General features: G+C 42.9%; 1 protein-coding gene across 5 annotated transcripts in view; it reads left to right on the top strand.

Annotated features, from left to right (window-relative positions):
• The window catches only part of gramd4a (GRAM domain containing 4a), a 66,292-nt gene extending 55,086 nt beyond the window's left edge, over positions 1-11,206 (top strand). For 4 of the 5 annotated variants that reach the window (XM_021563382.2, XM_021563380.2, XM_021563383.2 and 1 more), the window contains 11 exons: positions 3,714-3,762; positions 3,881-3,952; positions 4,091-4,134; positions 4,260-4,369; positions 4,768-4,922; positions 5,542-5,559; positions 7,036-7,180; positions 7,332-7,425; positions 7,731-7,821; positions 7,981-8,049; positions 8,146-11,206. In XM_021563382.2, coding sequence (XP_021419057.1) covers positions 3,714-3,762; positions 3,881-3,952; positions 4,091-4,134; positions 4,260-4,369; positions 4,768-4,922; positions 5,542-5,559; positions 7,036-7,180; positions 7,332-7,425; positions 7,731-7,821; positions 7,981-8,049; positions 8,146-8,259 — 961 coding nt within the window. In that variant the 3' untranslated portion in view covers positions 8,260-11,206. The remainder of the gene's footprint in view (positions 1-3,713; positions 3,763-3,880; positions 3,953-4,090; positions 4,135-4,259; positions 4,370-4,767; positions 4,923-5,541; positions 5,560-7,035; positions 7,181-7,331; positions 7,426-7,730; positions 7,822-7,980; positions 8,050-8,145) is intronic. The other variant, XM_021563381.2, reaches the window with a different exon arrangement.
• The last annotated feature ends 8,607 nt before the right edge of the window (positions 11,207-19,813 follow it).

Raw genomic sequence — 19,813 nt, 5'->3', positions numbered from 1 at the left:
GGGCATGCCTGGCCCAGCATGCATCTGTGGTCTACTCGTGTGCTGCCTCAGCTACACTGTCATGGAGTTCACTAAGTATTTTCATAAACTGATAAAACACACAGGTGCTAAATCGAGGTGACTTTTATAAAGATGAGGACCAAGGGAAGGGAGTGCAGTGATGTAGTGTCCACAACTAAGGTGGATATATAACGAAGTTGTAGCAAAGTATTTATAACACATCTAAATCTCTTAAACGTTTCGTAAATGTTTTGTTCTATGATCTATACAATAGGCCTGGCATATTCCCACGTTCAAGGAGCTTTCTGTTTTGATTGGGTTATTTAGCCTAAAAACCTTTTTAGACCTACATATAGAAAAATAAATAAAAACCAACTCTGCATCTCTGCACAGCCTGAAAAGATTCGCCAAAAGGGTGTTTATCATCCCCAGTGACTCTGCAAGTGAGGGGATATTCTCTGCTCCTGGCCGGTTCTCCATGTACCGTCACGTAAGCCTGAAGCCCCAGACTGGCCAAACTCGGATTTCTAAAAATGTATTATAAAAATGAATTCAAAGGCACTTTTTTTTTTTTTTTTAATTGAATTTAATACTTAGTATATCACAATTTTATAGACTGTACTGATGTAACGCAACGGAATGCTGAGGGCTTAATGTCCCTACCAGCCTATTGTGTAGCACTCGCAAATGCTTCACAATGTATTTCTTTGTAGTCTATAGCCTTGAAATAATATAGCCCTAAATAATTATTTTTCGTTCCTTAGGCTCCCTGTCTGGCTCCTGGCCTATTTAGAGTGTTTATATGCTGTTTAATGTGACATGTAGCCCATTTGGAAATGGTTTGCTTCTTCCATTCACCTTTTTCATGTTTAAACAAATAGTTTCCATTCAAATCCATATGGTTTGGTTTCTTAAAAACCAATTGGTTAGGTCCAGGTAGTCACAAAAATAGATGGGTGTTGGTTAAATTGTGATTTTAATGAATGGAGCTTATTTGGAGTGTTTTTTTTTTTTAGCTGAGCTGTAGGAAAGGACATGGAACGGTGTGAATGCAAACATGCAACAATTTCAAAGATTTTACAGTTCTTCTCAGGAAATCAGTCAATTTAAATCAATCAAGCCCTAATCTATGGATTTCACATGACTGGAAATGCAGATATGCCTCTGTTGGTCAGAGAGACCTTTTTTTAAGAAAGAAAAGTAGGGGCGTGGATCAGAAAACCAGACGGTATCTGGTGTGACCACCATTTGCCTCATTGTGGGTGACACAGCTCTGTCGCATAGAGTTGATCAGACTGACGACTGTGCAATGCTGTCCCACTCCTCTTCAATGGCTGTGCGAAGTTGCTGGATATTGTCGGGACCTTAGACACGCTGTCGTATACGTCGATCCAGAGCATCCCAAACGTGCTCAATGGGTAATATGTAAAATGCAATTGTGTTCGTTGTCCGTAGCTTATACCATAACCCTACCGCCACCATGGCGCACTCAGTTCAGTGTTGACATCAGCAAATCACTCGTCAACATGCCGCAATACACGCTGTCTGCCCGGTACAGTTGAAACCGAGATTGATCCGTGTAGAGCACACTTCTCCAGCGTGCCAGTGGCCATTTAAGGTGAGAATTTCCCCAATGAAGTTGGTTACGACGCCCAGGTCAAGAACCTGGTGAGGACGACGAGCATACAGATGAGCTTCCCTGAGAAGGTTTCTGACAGTTTGTGCAGAAAGTTTAAGGTGCAAACCCAGTTTCATCAGCTGTTCGGTTGGCTGGTCTCAGATGATTCCGCAGGTGATGTGGAGGTCCTGGACTGGTGTGGTTACACGTGGTCTGCGGTTGTGAGGCCAGTTAGACGTACTACCAAATTCTCCAAAACAACATTTGAGGTGGCTTATGGTAGAGGAATTAATTTAATCTTATCTGGCAACAGGTTGGACATTCCTGCAGTCAGCTTGCCAATTGCACACTCGCTCTAAACTTGAGACATCTGTGGCATTGTGTTGTGTGACAAAACTGCACGTTTTTAGTGGCCTTTTATTGCCCCCAGCACAAGTTGCACCTGTGTAATGATCACTCTGATTAATCCGCTTCTTGATATGCCAACCTGTCAGGTACACTATCGGTCAAAAGTTTTAGAACACCTACTCATTCAAAGGTTTTTCTTTATTTTTAGTGAGGACATCAAAACTATGAAATAACCCATATGGAATCATGTAGTAACCCAAAAAAGTGTTAAACAAATCCAAATATATTTTATATTTGAGATTCTTCAAATAGCCGCCACTTGCCTTGACAGCTTTGCACATGACACTTGACACTCTTGGCATGCTCTCAACAAGCTTCTCCTGGAAAGCTTTTCCAACTGTCTTGAAGAAGTTCCCACATATGCTGAGCACTTGTTGGCTGCTTTTCCTCCACTCTGCAGTCCAACTCCTCCCAAACCATCTCATTTTGGTTGAGGTCGGGGGATTGTGGAGGCCAGGTCATCTGATGCAGCACTCCATCACTCTCCTTCTTGGTCAAATAGCCCTTACACAGCCTGGAGGTGTGTTGGGTCATTGTCCGGTTGAAAAGAAAAATGATAGTCCCACAAAGCCCAAACCAGATGGGATGGCGTATCACTGCAGAATGCTGTATTAGCCATGCTGGTTACGTGTGATTGACTCAAACGCATTAAGAAATTCCACAAATTAACTTAACAAGGTACACCTGTTAATTGAAATGCATTCCAGGTGAATACTTAATGAAGCTGGTTGAGGGAATGCCAATAGTGTGCAAAGCTGTCATCAAGGCAATTTGAAGAATCTCAAATATAAAATGTATTTTTGATTTAACACTTTTTGGTTACTACATGAATCCATATGTGTTGTTTTCATAGTTTTGATGTCTTCGCTGTTATTCTACAATGTAGAAAAAAATAAAGAGAGAACCTTGAATGAGAAGGTGTTCTAAAACTTTGGACCGGTTGTGTAGATGGATTATCTTGGCAAAGGAGAAATGTTCACTAACAGGAACATTAAAGAAGTAACTGTGTGTGTGTGTGTGCACATTATATTTCAGCTCATGAAACAAGGGACCAATACTTTTACATGTTGAGTTCATATTTACCAAGTTTTGATCAATAAATTCATACGCCACTCTCTTACATGTAATTACACTGTACCTACCTATTTAATGTGGTGCAGCTCATTTTCTCAGAATCTATTCAGAGCAGGGATGGGCCACTTTGATAGGGGTGGGGGCTTCCAAAAATATAAACTCATCATGGGGGACCACAGAGGCTGGCGGGTGCAGACCCCACACATGCAGTCAGAACCGTCCCTAGTCTTTTTAGAGACCCCAAGCAAAACGTTGTTCCCTGCCACTTTGCGAAACAAAACATTCTAACGGCCCCCTCTAGACTGCAGATAAACAAATGCCGATTTTTAATTTTGAGTGAATGACTTAAAAATCAAAGGGTGCGATTACTAAAAGTGTAGATAGCTGGCCGCTAGACTAATTTACCAATCTAAAAAATATTAGCTGACACGGGCAAATTACGTGACAGTCAGTGACTGACATAAGAGAAACTGCTTATGCACAACCAAAATGTGTGTTCTTTTATTTGAACTCTCAACAGTAAGATCATTTGAAATTGATCCGCAGGTGCCCGTCCTGCTTTTAGAGTTTGTTTGTTTGTTGTTGTTGACATTTTTACATCTTCCCTTTTCAGAGGTTGGAGGATTCAGTGGAGCATTGTGCCGGACATTACGGATCCTATAGTAAGACGCCTCCCATTTCACATGACTTCCTCTTAGCTTCCTGATCCCACAGGAAGTGGCCTGTCGTATTTCCTGCCTTATGGCATGAGCTGATTTTGTTTGGGTTTGTTTCGTGCAGGAACCGTCAAAGGATGATTTGACTGTGTCTGAAAAGTTCCAGTTAGTGCTTGATGTGGCACAAAAAGCCCAGGTACAGTAGTAGCCAGCACCGACACACACAAGCACGCATAAATACGCACGTCATCACACAAATACACACACAGACGCACACCACATTAAGACATTGTGTGTTTTGGGAAAGTCATTTTTCTGGGCTTTTTTTTCACAGAACCTTTTTGGTAAGATGGCGGATGTTTTGGAGAAAATAAAAAAGTAAGTAAGAAATGGTTGTTTCACTGTCTTACCATTCTATGCTCTTTCCCTCTGATGTTGGTCTGAATAGTTAATCAAAATGGTTTCTCTCTCGCCCCTCGCTCTGTCGCCCTGTGTGTGTGCAGCCTATTCATGTGGGTGCAGCCTGAGATCACTCAGAAGCTCTACATCAGCCTGTGGGTTACCTTTCTCTCCTCCTGCATACTGCCCTATAAACTCGTGGGCTTCATGATTGGTGAGTACAAGCACACATAAACATACACACACAGACACGCTGCTGCAGCCACACACACACACACACACTGAGTGAAATGCTATAGTTACGTAACATTCAATATAAAAACACCCCTTTGTTCTCTTCATTGCTGCTCAGGGGCATTGTCTCTTGGCACACTGAGATTCATTGTTTGTTCCTCTCTAAAGCAATTAGTCTTCTCCTGTGTGTTCCCTGTTGGTGCCTGTTTAGTTTACAGCAGAGACACGTTTTATGAAATGCATAAAAAGTGTAAACAATAAAGTATACCAACAATTATTTTTTTTTGTGCCATCCATTGTGCTTAGCAACATTACTGTCTCAACTTGTTTTTAATCTGAAGAGAATTGGCTTTTTAAAGTCTCTTCTTTTTCTCTCAGGGCTGTATGCAGGGATCAAGTTCTTCATCATAGACTTCTTGTTTAAGAGCTGTCCCAAGCTGAGGGACAAATATGACACCCCTCACATCGACTGGAACAACCTACCAACTGATCCACAGTTGAAGGAGAGGACCAACGCTACAATGTCTCGACGGGTGAGGACACGCACTTATGATGGCGTACACAGACGCACATGTACATATCCACACGCACGCAACATATCCAGCATACAATCACAATTACACACACACACACACACACACACACACACACACACACACACACACACACACACACACACACACACACACACACACACACACACACACACACACACAGTGATCTGACATAACTTACTCTGGGCACGCACAAATAACTCTCCCCATAGAGAAAGGAACCAATTGTTTATCCAACCCAAACTTCCCGAACACTAGCCCTTATCCAAATGCTAAATAACTAAACCATAACCACAATACAAAAGTATCTACTACAACTCAAGCATAGGTTTTTGATTTAAAAATAACCATGATGAGCCTTAACCACTTTTAAAAAAATGTAACCCTTTTAAACAAACCTAATTTACCTCGACACTGCCACCTGAATGTCATGCTCTGTCATATGCGTGTGTGTCTGTATGTGACCGTGTGTTGAGTGTTTGCGATGTCTTATCTTGGTCTGTTTCCTCAGCCAGTTGGCAGTACTGTTAGTGGTGCTAGATGGTCTTTTGCTTTAGTGACTGTCAACTATACGTTGTGTTTTGTTTCTCTCTCTCAGCTGTCTGGGTCTGAGAAGGTAGGGACTCTGGTGTGCCTCTGTCCCCTTACGTTACATAGTGCCTGTGTGTGCCACCAGCTAAAACATGTATAAGTGTGTGTGTGCGCGCGTGTGGTTCACGACAAAACCTCCCAGCATTAACTGAGTGTTTGAATAAATGGATCAAAAATGTCAATGTCAATATCCACTTTTCGTGGGCCATAATGTCATAATGTTGAACCCTTTACTTGAACCAATTCTGAATTGATTTGTGACATTTGTTTTAATCCATTTTCCCAGACATACTCTGTAGTAACCAGGTTGTTCAGTGTGCTGCCACAAACCCAAAGCACCACTGTTAAAAGCCACTTCAATGTGACTAGTGTAGTAATACACTATAGTCCGGTTTACAGTAGCACCTCTTATTTCCCACATAGTTTACCTCCTAGAACATACAATTGTTATTCCTTCATATCGATGGTAAGATAATCAGGTAAGGTAAAACTTTTCTAGTGATTCCAATTTAGTAGAACAATCACTCGATTTTTAAAATCATTTGCCAGGTAACCCTTGGAAAAACAGAGCTAACTAGTGTGTCTGAATATTCCACAACTATGTAGCTAAGACTTATTCTACTGCTATTCTAAGACTTATTCTACTGCTATGTAACGTTACAAATAATCCCATCTATCTACTGTATAGTTAGGGGCCGGCCTGCCTGCCTGCAGCATGAGGGCGTATATTGTACTGTAGCTGTAAACGGCATGGCCATTTATCTGCAGAGCTCCCTACTCTCACTCCCAGCATTACATACACTAACTAATCCACTACTATACCATACTGTCTGTACTGTACACTGACTTCTGATTTCCCCCCCCCCCCCCCCCCCCCCCCCCCCGCCTGACGTGTGCACTCGCTCACCCCCCTTCAGGGATTTACCCTTCACTAAAAGCATTGGATTGGTGGGTGTAAGTATGCATAGGCAAAAAACAGGTGGGCAATGTTCCACCATAAATCTATACATTGAGGGGTAGTGAACCAGTGCACACTTCAGGGCAGAAGTGTAGAGGATGGAATAGACAATTCAATAAATTAAGTTTACATAGCAATGTCCTCACTTAGAAATGAAACTAACAAAGATGACTGATTTACCTACATGTACTGTAAGTGTACTGTGTCTATGAGTGTGCTCTGCGCTTTGCACGAGAACCTCACCCTGAGGCTGATGTTAGATAAGACACAAGTTGTTTGCAAGGCTATGTTATGAGGAGCACATACTCCTACTGTGTACAGATGAATGGCCTCCATCTTATGTTTCCTATCTCTGTGAGAGGCTGTCTCCCAGTTTAGTCTCCGAGAGAATCCGTAGTGGAAGATGGCTACAGTAGTGCTCTGTAGTAAAATTATTCCTCTTCTTCCTCCTCCTCCTCCTTCCCCACCCGCTCTCCAACTCCTTCTCCTCATTTTCCTCCCTCTGTGTGTCTTCCCCCTCCTCCCACACCCCCTCCTCTCTAGATTCAGCCTGTGGTGGCTAGAGGTAGCCTAGCAACCGTCCCGTGCGGTGTAAGCCTGGATGCTGACAGCGCCAGGATTCATAGCACCAAGAAGGGAGCCTTTCATGAGATCTTCAACGTCTCAGAGAATGAGCGCCCTCTACCAGGTCAGAGGACTAACTGCACCTAAAATATTTAGTTTTTTTCTTTTTCTGCCATTTAACTTTTTTGTTTGTTGTTAAAATACATTTGGGGAGCTGTCCAGCCGCTTGTGGAAGTAAATCAATATAAACAGTTTTTCTGTTTGTGTGTCTACAGTGTGTGAGAATGGGTGGAGGTGCTGCCTCATCAACAGAGACCGGAAGATGCCAACGGACTACATACGAAACGGCATGCTCTATGTTACAGAGAAGTAAGTAGACCTAACTCATCACACTAGCTTGTCTCGTCAAGTACGGATTCTCTACGAGACCAAACTGGTAGACAGCCTCTCATAACAGTAGCTTTTCACCTCTAGTGGTCTGCTCATCCTTTTAGGTGTGCCATCTTTACTCTCTGATGTGGCTGTGTACAATGTGCCACGAAATGTTGCCATTATGCTGCAGATTCTCGGCGCTAGATCCAAGAGTGGATGATTTGTGCTGACTCTCCTCTCCATCTTTGGTTCTCTCCTCCTCCTCCTCCTCTTCTCTCACCATCTGTCTCTTTGTGTCTCAGTTATCTGTGCTTCGAGAGCTCCAGTTCCAAATCGGCCTCCTCCAAGAAGAATAAGGTCATTAAGCTGGCGGACATCACAGATATCCAGAAGGTGTCGATCTACACACTCAACTAATTCAATGTTTTTGTCATATCCTTTCTGTGTTTTCTGTGATGTCACATCCTGATGTGCATCTTCCAGCAACTGATAGATTCCTTTTGAAATGAATGGATCATAATTGTATTTATCTGATACCTTCTCTGTTCCCAGTACAAAGTGCTGTCTGTCTTACCTGGGTCAGGAATGGGGATCTCCATAGCCACTCCCTCCACACAGAAGGTATGGAGGAAATAAAGACTCATTTGACCTTTTTTATTATCCTTCACATATTTCTGAGTAAAATTAAATATGATTTGTGGATTTCTGTCTCCTCAGCCTCTGGTGTTTGGTGCCATGATCCATCGAGACGAGGCCTTCGAGGCGATCTTCACCCAGTACATGAAGATCACAACCACCTCCAGACAGCCCTTGGGCAGCCCTGAGCTGTAGCCCTGAACTGTAGCCCTGCTTATCCCCATGGAAAGAGGCCTGGGCTGGGGTCAGGGCTGGGCCACCTACCCCTGAACCCTCCCTGGCTGGAGAAAAGACAATTGGGGGAAGTGATGGGACACACCTCTTCTCCTCCCTCTCTTATTTACAGTGACTGGACAGTCTTCTTTTATGACTGAGAGGTGTCTGGTGTGCGCGCTCGCCCCTTTGTCTGGTGTGCGCACTCACCCCTCTGTCTGGTGTGCGCGCTCGCCCCTCTGTCTGGTGTGTGTGGAGGTGGGACTTATAGTCCAATAGGGATGGTGAATACATTCCAACACTGTAGGAAGAAGGATGGGGAGGGGGGGGTCATTATTTTTAACACAGACTTCTCATCATAGGGAAAGGAGCTGGCTCTCCTGCCTGCCTGCCAGCTTTCATTTGCTTCAGAGAGATGTGTGTGTGTGAGCTGCCAAGACATCGTGCGTCTCTACTCACCTGTCTTCTCTCTTTCTCGTGACGTCTTGAGTCGGTGTTACTGCTGGTCTTGCACGGAACCGTACGGTAGCTAGATGTTTGTGTAGAAAACAAAAAGCTGTGGACATCGAGCTAGCATCGGAAACCACGTTCAACACGACAAGAAGCCTTTTCCATCCGTTTACATCGCTGCTGTAGATTTGTCCTCGGAGACACTCGCGCACATTTCAGCAACAAACCGTCTGCTTTCAGATGTCTGTTTGCATATGACGTGTATGTGTGTTGTGCGTTCAACACTCACGACTGACCTGTACTGTGTGTCACGCACAGCGGTGGGGACCCTTGGCGATGATGTTCGTTGTGAAACGTTTTCAAATGCCTTTTCTTTTCAATTCCGCTTGTTTTTCTAATAACCAATGGAATGATGAGGAACTGGACTTAGTTAAAGGCAGGTCCTGGATCTGTGGATTGTGTTATAAAACTAGAGTCATAGCAGACCTAAACCCTGAATAATGTGTCGAAACTGAAGGTACGTAGTTTAAATGTAACATTGCTGGTTCAGTGAACTACACTTGTGTGCTGAGTAACCCCGGGGCCTAAAAGATGAGTTAATGCCTTGGCTTTAGCCTAGTAGACGAACACATCCTTAAGGTGTGTACTGTAGGTCACATAAACATACTAATGATTTTTGCAGTGTCTCAAGGCCCAGTACCTGTTACTTCAGTATTTAGTGACATGTTACGGTATAGTAATACTATGGTAGTTTTTTAACGGTAATACCACTAATACCAACCTGTAGTATTAACACTGGAGTGGTCAGATGTGTACAATGTGCTGTCCTATTCAGGAGTAAATTTGAACTTGGTTAACTTGACTAGTAACTAGTTAATTCGTCCGGGAGTTTGTCAGTATTTCAATGCAAGTCGAGGCAGTCAACTGGCTTGGTTCCGTAGTCTTCATTCACAGCAGGATGAAGAAGTAGTTTTGAACGGAATATTTCAATGTCACTTTATCATTGTCACCGGTGTGGGTTTAAAAGCTGGTCTTTTTATTTCTCAGATAGGTTTGATATGTAGAATTGTCATGAATGCCAAACCCAGTGGATGTGGACACCTTTCTGTGTTTTGTAAAATGGCTGGAAGAGTTATTGTGGACATCTGGGCGTATTTCTGGTCTATCGTTTGCTTCAAATGAGAGAGTAGATTATACTATGCTCTCAGATCCTTTTGTTTTTTTGCCTCTCAGCACAACAAGCTAGTCCCCTAAAAAGCATTCATCTTCCCACACTGTTAACAAGCCCGTATGAACTGTGTCAGTTATCGTCTTATGACTGGGTGTGAAATGTCATTTCTATAGGTTGATTTGAATGGTTGTTTGACTTCACGTTACTGTCGTCTTAATGCTTACCTGGAACTTAGTCGAGTAGTAACCACCAACTTTGAAATCAGGGTCTGTCCTAAAAGAAACACACAGAATGTATTGTGTTACTGCTGTAAAACTCCTAGTTCATTTTTTTTGTTGTTGCCAAAATGTTGTTTTTTTTCTTCTTTTTACTGCTGCCCATGCTCTGCCAACACCTACATGTTTACTGAAGGTTGGGTTAAAAGACAGAATTAATTTCTTGTTTTGTTTGGAATGCCGGTTTGAGCTCCTTGCCACAGGTGGAGTCATGAAGACTGGACAGACATCTTCCTCTTGCGTTTTTGAGTTAGTGTGTCAACTGTCAGCTTTTTAAAAAATCTGCTCAGACTGGTCTCAGGACAACCTCTGCTGCTCAGCGTCATCCCAACGGCAAACGTAACCCTGATCCCTGATCTGTTTTATAATACTTTAATAGCTAAAGCTAAAGTTTTAGCTCTTCTGTCGAGTTTGTTGTCATAGCATATACTGTGTACATGTACTTAGTAGCATGGTGATTAAAGTCCAAGGAGTTGAATCATGCATCTAGTGACAGACCTGGGACCAGGCTAACAGTAGGTAGACTGTGACAGCCGAGAACATTCTAGTCAGATTATATTCACGCTGCAACAAAAAAATGTCAGTGATCGTTCATAGGGTAGTGCTGTGCGGTACATGGTACAGTCATGATAATCTTTTAGCTGTTTTTGGATCACTCACAGGCCTTCCTTACAGGCAGCAGAGGTCATCATGGTGACTCGGAGAGCTGCTGTTCACTGGTTTCTACTCTAGTTTCTATTGGTCTCCTTCTGTGCGTCTCATTGTGTTAACCAAGTATTAGTTCTAACTAAATGTAAACGTTAGTCAATTACTTCATGATATTCCCGTACAGTATATCACTGCGAAGTTCAATATACTGCAATCATCTGACAGTTGTGGGTAATTATGTCATCTGTGTGTCCAAGGACTAAAATGACAAAAGAGGAATTTATATAAAATAACGTAATCCTTTGCGTTTTTAAAGAAGACAATGTCTATTGTAAAATATGTGATGTACATTTTTTTATTTAAATAAAATGAAGTATTTCCCATTCTCTGTATTGTAATCCTTTGTACTACACCTATCGATACTTATAAGAGTAATGTTAGTCATTCCAAATGAGCATGGAGGTACTTGTTGATTGAGGTCCGAAGACTGCAATTCCCACATTCGGCCACTTGATGTCACTACAGGACAGATGGATGGAGACCTGATAATGACCCTTACAGAAACTAGAGGGCAGGTGTTTCAAAGGCTGTGAAATCATGTAAAAAATAACTCCCACGGTATAGGTCACACTAACGATAGTGTTTCTCAACGTATTTTTGCATTACCAGCTAAGTATATTGTAAAGACCTGTTCTGCATTTTATTTTGTGTAATGTGGTGGAAGGGAATATATGACTGCATTCACACGGAGTGTTAACTCTTTGTACTTGTTTTATGGTAAACGATTACGATTTCATGATTGCATACATTTTCACTTGATGCTCCTACCGAATTCTTATTCTTCGCAGTGAAAAAAAAATCTCATTATTAATTATAACTGCAAAGCTTTTCACTGATCGACACAACTTCTACCCCCCCCAACACAAAATCAACAATTTGGTAAAAGTATCCTCATATTGGTACTGTAGAGAATGACACAGAGCCCCAAATTTCTCATCTGAACACACAAAAAAAACATATATATATATTAAAGCACAGTGAGTTTATTTCCTGTTGGAAACACTGACATCGTCCCAGAGTGGATGGGTATATGCTACACTACGAAGAGTTGAAGAAACGCAGCATCCGTCACACACTTTTCTCTACTGTAGGCCTTTGGCAGGATGGGGAAGTTAGTTCAGAGAAACTATTTAACAAATGATACCCCTGAGTTGCCTGACAGTTTGATGGAGCCGGTGTATTTTTAGGCCTTCTGATTGAAAGCGACATTGCCAAGATACCCCCTCCTGCTCTAGTTGACAGGGTAGTTTGTACACTTTGACAAAACAGTGACACTCTCTCGCCAATGGCTCAAATCTGTCTGACACACACCACAACTCTGGTGAGTGATGTCTCCCATCATCACCAGTGGGCTGAGGTGACCTCCCTAGCTCCATGGGAGGTGGAACGGTGGACATTTGGCTCTTTGAAGTGGACATTATTCACTGTGGTCACGTCCCAAATGACACCCTATTCCCTATGTAATGCACTATGTAGGGAATAGGGTGCCATTTGGGGTGCATTCTGTATACATGTTAAAACGATGTTCTCCCACAAGGATACCAACCATAGCCATTCCTCTCACTGTGCGGCCTGGCTGTCAACACTGCTAGGCTGAATACTGATTACCCAACGTTAGGTCTACGGTGCCAGTCTACCAATAACTTTGTAATATGTTACCAAGGTAATCACAGCACAACAACACCAGGTATAAGACCAACTTAGTATAGTGCGTACTGCGTTTGTCTCGTGTACTTTTGGTCCTGTTCGCCTACTTCACCCATATTCCTGTATATGCGGTGATAAAAGCAACTAAGAATCCCAGAGGTTTTATTTGGCCCGCCATTGTACTTTCCTGTTACTTCACCCATGTAATATTCCTGTGGAGTTATGTGAGGGAACTGCTGATTTCCCATGTGTCTATGATCTATGTTGTTAGAAACAAGATGGGTAGTGAGGGTTAAATCAGGATTGGTGGGTAACTGATTACATGTAATATGATTACAAAATAAATTAATTGTAATCAGATTACAGATACGGTGAGAGACTGTTACAGATGTCGAAGAGCCGGATGCCTGGCAAGACTGCTTCGACTAGTGGATAATCCGCCCTCCGTGCTACTGGAGAATAAAGTGGATGAGCTCCATTCTACTGGAGAATAAAGTGGATAATCCGCCCTCCATTCTACTGGAGAATAAAGTGGATAAGCTCCGTTCTACTGGAGAATAAAGTGGATAATCCGCCCTCCGTTCTACTGGAGAATAAAGTGGATGAGCTCCGTTCTACTGGAGAATAAAGTGGATAAGCTCCGTTCAAGACTATATTATCAACAGGACATTTAAAACTGTAATATTCTATGTTTCACAGAGTCGTGGCTGAATAAGGACATGAGTAATATACAGTTACCCAGGTTTTCCGTGCATCTGCAAGACAAGATCGGGGTGGTGGTGTGTGTCTCTGTCAACAACAGCTGGTGCGATATCTCTAATATTAAGGAAGACTCAAGATGTTGCTTGCCTGAGGTAGAGTACTTCATGATAAGCTGTTGACCACACTATTTACCAAGAGAGTTCATCTGTATTCTTCGTTGCTGTCTACCACCACAACCCGATGTTGACACTAAGGCCGCACTCAATGGCTCATAAGGTCATAAGCGAGGCAGCACTCCTAGTGGCCGGGGACTTCAATGCAGGTTAAACAGATCTGTTTTTACCAAATTTCACATGTGCAACTAAAGGGGAAAAAAACCTCTAGATCACCTTTAATCCTCACACAGAGATCCGTACAAAACTCTCCTCTCACCCTTAATTTGACAAAATGGACCATAACATTATCCTCTTGATTCCTGCTTATTGGACAAGCAAAAACTAGCTCAATACAGAAGTGGTCCAACAAATAAGATGCTAAGCTACAGGACTGTTTTACTAGCGCAGACTGAAAAATGTTCAGGGATTCATCCGATGGCATTGAGGAGTATACCACATCAGTCACCAGCTTGACCGTACGGACATATCCCAACCAGAAGCAATGGATTACAGGCAACATCAGCACTGTGATGAAGCTAGAGCTGCCACTTTCAAGGAGCGGGAGACTAATCTGGACACTTATAAAAAAGGGCTTTATTAGAGACAGAAATACTCCTCAGCACCCCCGAAATGTGTGCACAACATTTTTGAGAAATAAGCTTTTTGTGCATATGGAACATTTCTGGGATATTTTATTTCAGCTCATGAAACATGGGACCAACACTTTACATGTTGCATTTATATTTTTATTCAATCCAAAGTTTTAGAAAACCTGCTCATTCAATGCTTTTTCTTGATCTATATAAATACAAAAGTATGTGGACACCCTTTCAAAATTAGAGGTGTATCAAATCGAGCAAACAGCCATGCAATCTCCATAGACAAACATTTGCAGTAGAACGGCCTTACTGAAGAGCTCAGTGACTTTCACCGTCATAGGATGCCACCTTTCCAACAAGTCAGTTTGCCAAATTTCTGCCCTGCTAGAGCTGCCCCGGTCAACTGTAAGTGCTGTTATTGTGAAGTTGAAATGTCTATGAACAACAACGGCTCAGCCGTGAAGTGGTAGGCCACACAAGCCCACAGACTGAAGCGCGTAGTGTGTAAAAATCGTCTGCCCTCGGTTGTAACACTCAATACCGTGTTCCAAACTGCCTCTGGAAGCAACGTCAGCACAAGAACTGTTCATCTGGAGCTTCATGAAATGGGTTTCCATGGCTGGGCAGTCACACACAAGCCTAAGATCACAATGCGCAATGCCAAGCGTCGGCTGGAGTGGTGTAAAGCTCGCCACCATTGGACTCTGGAGCAGTGGAAACGTATTCTCTGGAGTAATGAATCACTCTTCACCATCTGTCAGTTCGAAGAACGAATTTGGGTTTGGCAGATGCCAGGAGAACGCTACTTGCCCGAATGCATAGTGCAAACTGTAAAGTTTGGTGGAGGAGGAATAATGGTCTGTGGCTGTTCATGGTTCGAGCTAGGCCCCATGTTCCGGTGAAGGGACATTTTAACACTGCAGCATACAATGACATTCTAGATGATTCTGTACTTCCAATTTTGTGGCATCAATTTGGGGAAGTCCCTTTCCTCTTATCAGCATGACAAAGCGAGGTCCATGCGGAACTGGTTTGTCCAGTGTGGAAGAACTTAACTGGCCTGCACAGATCCCTGACCTCGATCCCATCGAACACCTTTGGGATGAATTGAAACGCAGACTGCGAGCCAGGCCTAATCGCCCAACATCAGTGCCGAACCTCACTAATGCTCTTGTGGCTGAATGGAAGCAAGTCCTCGCAGGAATGGTCCAACATATAGCGAAAAGCCTTCCCAGAAGAATGGAGGGTGTTATAGCAGCAAAGGGGGGACCATTTTGGAATGAGATGTTCAACGAGCAGGTGTCCACATACTTTTGGTCATGTAATATATTATATTAAATACTGTATATAAAAAGTATATGTACAACAGAGATATATACACACACACACGCGCGTTCTCTCACTGGGTGAAAGCAGAAATTAAGGCAATGACAAGTGGAAGAATTCCTTAGTCCAACTAAATTAGTTGTTGTGGTGACAGCAAGTGACAGTGTCACTTTTTATTATCCATCCTCCCCTGTCCAATCGCTCACACTCAGCTGCCAAACTCCGCGGAATGAGGGGAGGCTAGCTGGGGTCAAGCCACTCAAGACTCGGTGGCTAGTGTTTTCCATTTTTTTTCCCCACAATAAAGCCTCAGAGAAAGCAATTACTGGTAGTGTTATGAATTGTTTACTGTTATGAACGGCAGGGCTATTGATCCAATGTCATTAGAGTGATTTGAGACAAGAGGTTCTTTTCGATCTGTTTTGCTGAAGCGTTCCAATTTGAAGGTAATGAGCCGACATACGTGAATGCAGTCTCCACTAACTCGGGAACATTGACTTTAAATTTCAATCACGCTGTAATGCTGAACTTCCTTGATACAGGTTGAATAGAGCCCAAGGTCTGGAGTAACATAATGGATAGACTTATCTGGCAACCATTGAGCACGTTTTTGTTTAGTGTTGTTCAAGAGGGGGGGGGGGGGGGGGGGGGGGGGGGGGGTTGAATATATCTGAGAGGCCAAGACCCTTTCAGATATGTGTGGGGGAATTAGCGGTGTTTCTCTGTGCAATGTCGAGCAAACATCTGTGATGTGTCCCCCCTTAAACTTAAACACCTGCTGTTCAAAACGCTCCCTCTCGGGAGGGAGGGAGATCCATCATTAATGAACGTTTTTTATGCGAGGGAGAACCACTAAATCCTCTGATAGGAAACTTCCTAGTCAAATATTAAATATTCATAAGAAGTCAGATAACAAGGAGGCTTTGATGATGAGGTATTAGGAAGTTTAGAGCTACATTCTATCAGATCTATGCTAGCTGACATCCACATAGCGGTTGTTTTGGCAGTGTCAGAGGTGGAACTATGTTATGCCCATTCACATTGTGACGAATTTATTATGACCTACGTCCTCTTCAGAGAGTCTTGTTCCGCTACTGGACGCAACAATTCCTGGCATAGGAAGACTGGGGACATTGCCATGAATATTCATGAATCTCGGCGAGTGATTGGTTGACCCTTCTTGAGTGCGCGACGTCACACAGATGCTCTACAAAGCCTTCTGTTTAGCTGGCACGTACCGCCTGCATGAGCAGAGCACTGACCGAACAATCAGCTTTAGCTTGATCACCAAATTAATTGGAAAATAAATAGAAAGCTTCACCAGCTTCACCAGCTAGCTACAAATCTATTTTAGATTCACTGTCCGATCATTTTTTGTTGGACGGTTGGCAATGTTATTGGTGCATTACCGGCACCTACTGTGCTGGAGTTTGGGCCAGAGACAGCACTAGCAACATCACTGGCAGTGGGAGGTGTTCCTAATGGTATTCCTAATGTTTGGTATACTTAGTGTACATCTAGCTGGTTTTTCTATGCATCGGCAAGATCGGATGGCAGCATCAGGTAAGCTGAAGGGGGTAGGTGTGTGCCTCTTTGTTAACAACAGCTGCAGTGCAATCTCTAATATTAAGGAAGTCTCAAGGTTCTGCTCGCCTGAGTTAAAATACCTCATGATAAGCAGTAGACAATACTATTTACCAAGAGTTTTCATCCATATTTTTCGTAGTTGTCTATTTACCACCAGAAACTGATGCTGGCACTAAAGTCGCACTCAACGAGCTGTATAGGGCCATAAGCAAACAAGAAGATGTTCATCTAGATTTGGCGCTCCTAGTGGCCGGTGATTTTAATGCAGGGAAACTGAAATCTGCCTTACCTCATTTCTACCAGTATCTCACCTGTGCAACTAGTGGAGACAAAAAAACTCTAGATTACCTTTACTCCACACACAGAAATGCACACAAAGCTCTCCCTCGCCCTCAATTTGGCAAACCTAACCATAACTTTATCCTCCTGATTCTTGCTTATAAGAAAAACCTAAAAACAGGAAGTACCAGCGACGTGCTCAATATGGAAGTGGTCCAATGAAGCGGATGCTAAGCTACAGGACTGTTTTGCTAACACAGACTGGAATATGTTCCAGTACTCATCCAATGGCATTGAGGAGTTTACCTCATCAGTCACCGGCTTCATTAATAAGTGCATTGATGACGTCAATATTTGCACCCTTGGTAAATATGAGCAAAACGGGCTATGATAAAAAATGTCTTTGCTGTTATCCCCTTTGGTCTTTCGTTCAAAATATTCACAAAAATGCTACCTTTAATTAAAGTTAAATTACTTTTAAAAATAAATGTAAAATACATATTTTTCTCAGAAACATTTGTGCCAAAATGATTGGCACCCCTAGAAATTCTTATGAGTAAGTCTAACTGAGGTATATTTCCATTCATATTTTACATTTTTAAGTTCACCTGAGCGATTAGTAACACTTAAGTGGTAAGCCACGACCTGTTTCACTTGGGTATAAATATGAGTTGACACACAGGACACACATCCATCACTATGGGAAAGACCTGAGAATACAGTAATGATGTGTGACAAAAGGTTGTTGAGATGCACAAATCAGGAAATGGCTATAAGAAAATATCTCAACGGTTGAAAATGCCCATTTCCAATATCAGGGCAAAAATGACCTGCAATGACCTCCAACAAGCCACCAAAAAGGCAAAGCTTCAATGCAGGACTAAGATCAAATCCTACTACACCGGCTCTGACATTCGTCATTTGTGGCAGGGCTTGCAAACTATCACAGATTACAAAGGGGAACTCAGCCACTAAATGCCCACTGACGCGAGCCTACCAGACGAGCTAAATGCCTTTTATGCTCATTTTGATACAAGCAACATTGAACCATGTATGATAGCACCAGCTGTTCCGGATGACTTTGTGATCACGCTCTCTGTAGCTGATGCAAGTAAGACCTTTAATAAACAGGTTAACGTTCACAAGGCCGCAGGGGCAGACGGTCCGCAGGACCAGGATGTGTACTCAGAGCATGTGCTGACCAGCTGGCAAGTGTCTTCACTGACATTTTCATCCTTTCCCTGACCCAGTCTGTAATAACTACATGTTTCAAGCGGACCCCAATAGTCCTTGTGTTCAAGAACGCCAAGGTAACCTGTCTAAATTACTATCATCCCATTACACTTGTCTTCTTTAGCCATGAAGTCCTTTGAAAGGCTGGTAATGGCTCACATCAAGACCATCATCCCAGACACCCGGGATCTACTCCTATTTTCATACCACCCCAACAGAGCCACAGATTACACAATCTCTATTGCACTCCACACTGCCCTCTCCAACTTGGACAAGAGGAACACCTATGTGAGAATGCTGTTTATTGACTACAGCTTAGCATTCAACACCCTAGTACCCTCAAAGCTCATCACTAAGCTAAGAATTCTGGGACTGAACACCTCCCTCTGCAACTGGATCCTGGACTTCCTGGCGGGCCGCCCCCATGTGGTGAGGCTAGACACCAACACATCTGCCATGATGACTCTCAACATGGGGGGGGCCCCCCATGTTGAGAGGGGGGCCCCCATGGGGGCGGCCCGCCAGGAAGTCCAGGATCCAGTTGCAGAGGGAGGTGTTCAGTCCCAGAATTCTTAGCTTAGTGACTCATGGGTGCATGCTTAGTCCCCTCCTGTACTCCCTGTTCCCCCACGACTGCGTGGCCGCGCGTGACTCCAACACCATCATTAAGTTTGCTGACGACACGACAGTGGTAGGCCTGATCACCGCCAGGGTTGGGTAGGTTACTTTCTAAATGTAATCCGCTACAGTTACTAGTTACCTGTCCAAAATTGTAATCAACAGTGTCACTTTTGGATTACCCAAACTCAGTAACATAATCTGATTACATTCCATTACTTTGAGATTACTTTCCCTTTAAGTGGCATTAGAAGAAGACACAAATGTACTTTACCAATTTAACAACGTTTATTGCAGGATAGCTGGCCATATATGGATGTTACATTTTACTTTATGTTATGGGTTGGTTATGTAGGCTTCTCATAATCCATCTCTTTCGACTACATCTAAGAATACGATTAAATTATATCTTTACATTAAAAACCAAAGTCCATCAGAGTTCCAGTCATTCCAATAAATGTTATACTCCTTGATCTTCATAGTTTGGATGTCTTCACTATTATTCTACAATGTAGAAAATAGTAAGAATAAAGAACAACCCTTGATGAGTAGGTGTATCCAAATGTTTGACTGGTACTGTATATATAATTGTATGTCCAAAAACGTATGTGGCAACTACAGATTGCCCCTTTAAGTCTATCAAAAGTGTGCAAGTTTGAGCATGTGTCTATTAGGCCTATGGAAAAATATGTTTTATCAGTATGAATTAGAATGAGCAATAAAAGCTCCACTTTTATTCCATAGGCTCGGATCCGCACTGTGCAGCTGTTGCAAGAGCGCATTTTT

Source organism: Oncorhynchus mykiss, chromosome 15 (assembly GCF_013265735.2).
Source record: "Oncorhynchus mykiss isolate Arlee chromosome 15, USDA_OmykA_1.1, whole genome shotgun sequence".
NCBI lineage: Eukaryota > Metazoa > Chordata > Actinopteri > Salmoniformes > Salmonidae > Oncorhynchus > Oncorhynchus mykiss.
The sequence above is the reverse complement of the archived record's forward strand: the minus strand, read 5'-3'. Positions and strand labels throughout refer to the sequence as shown.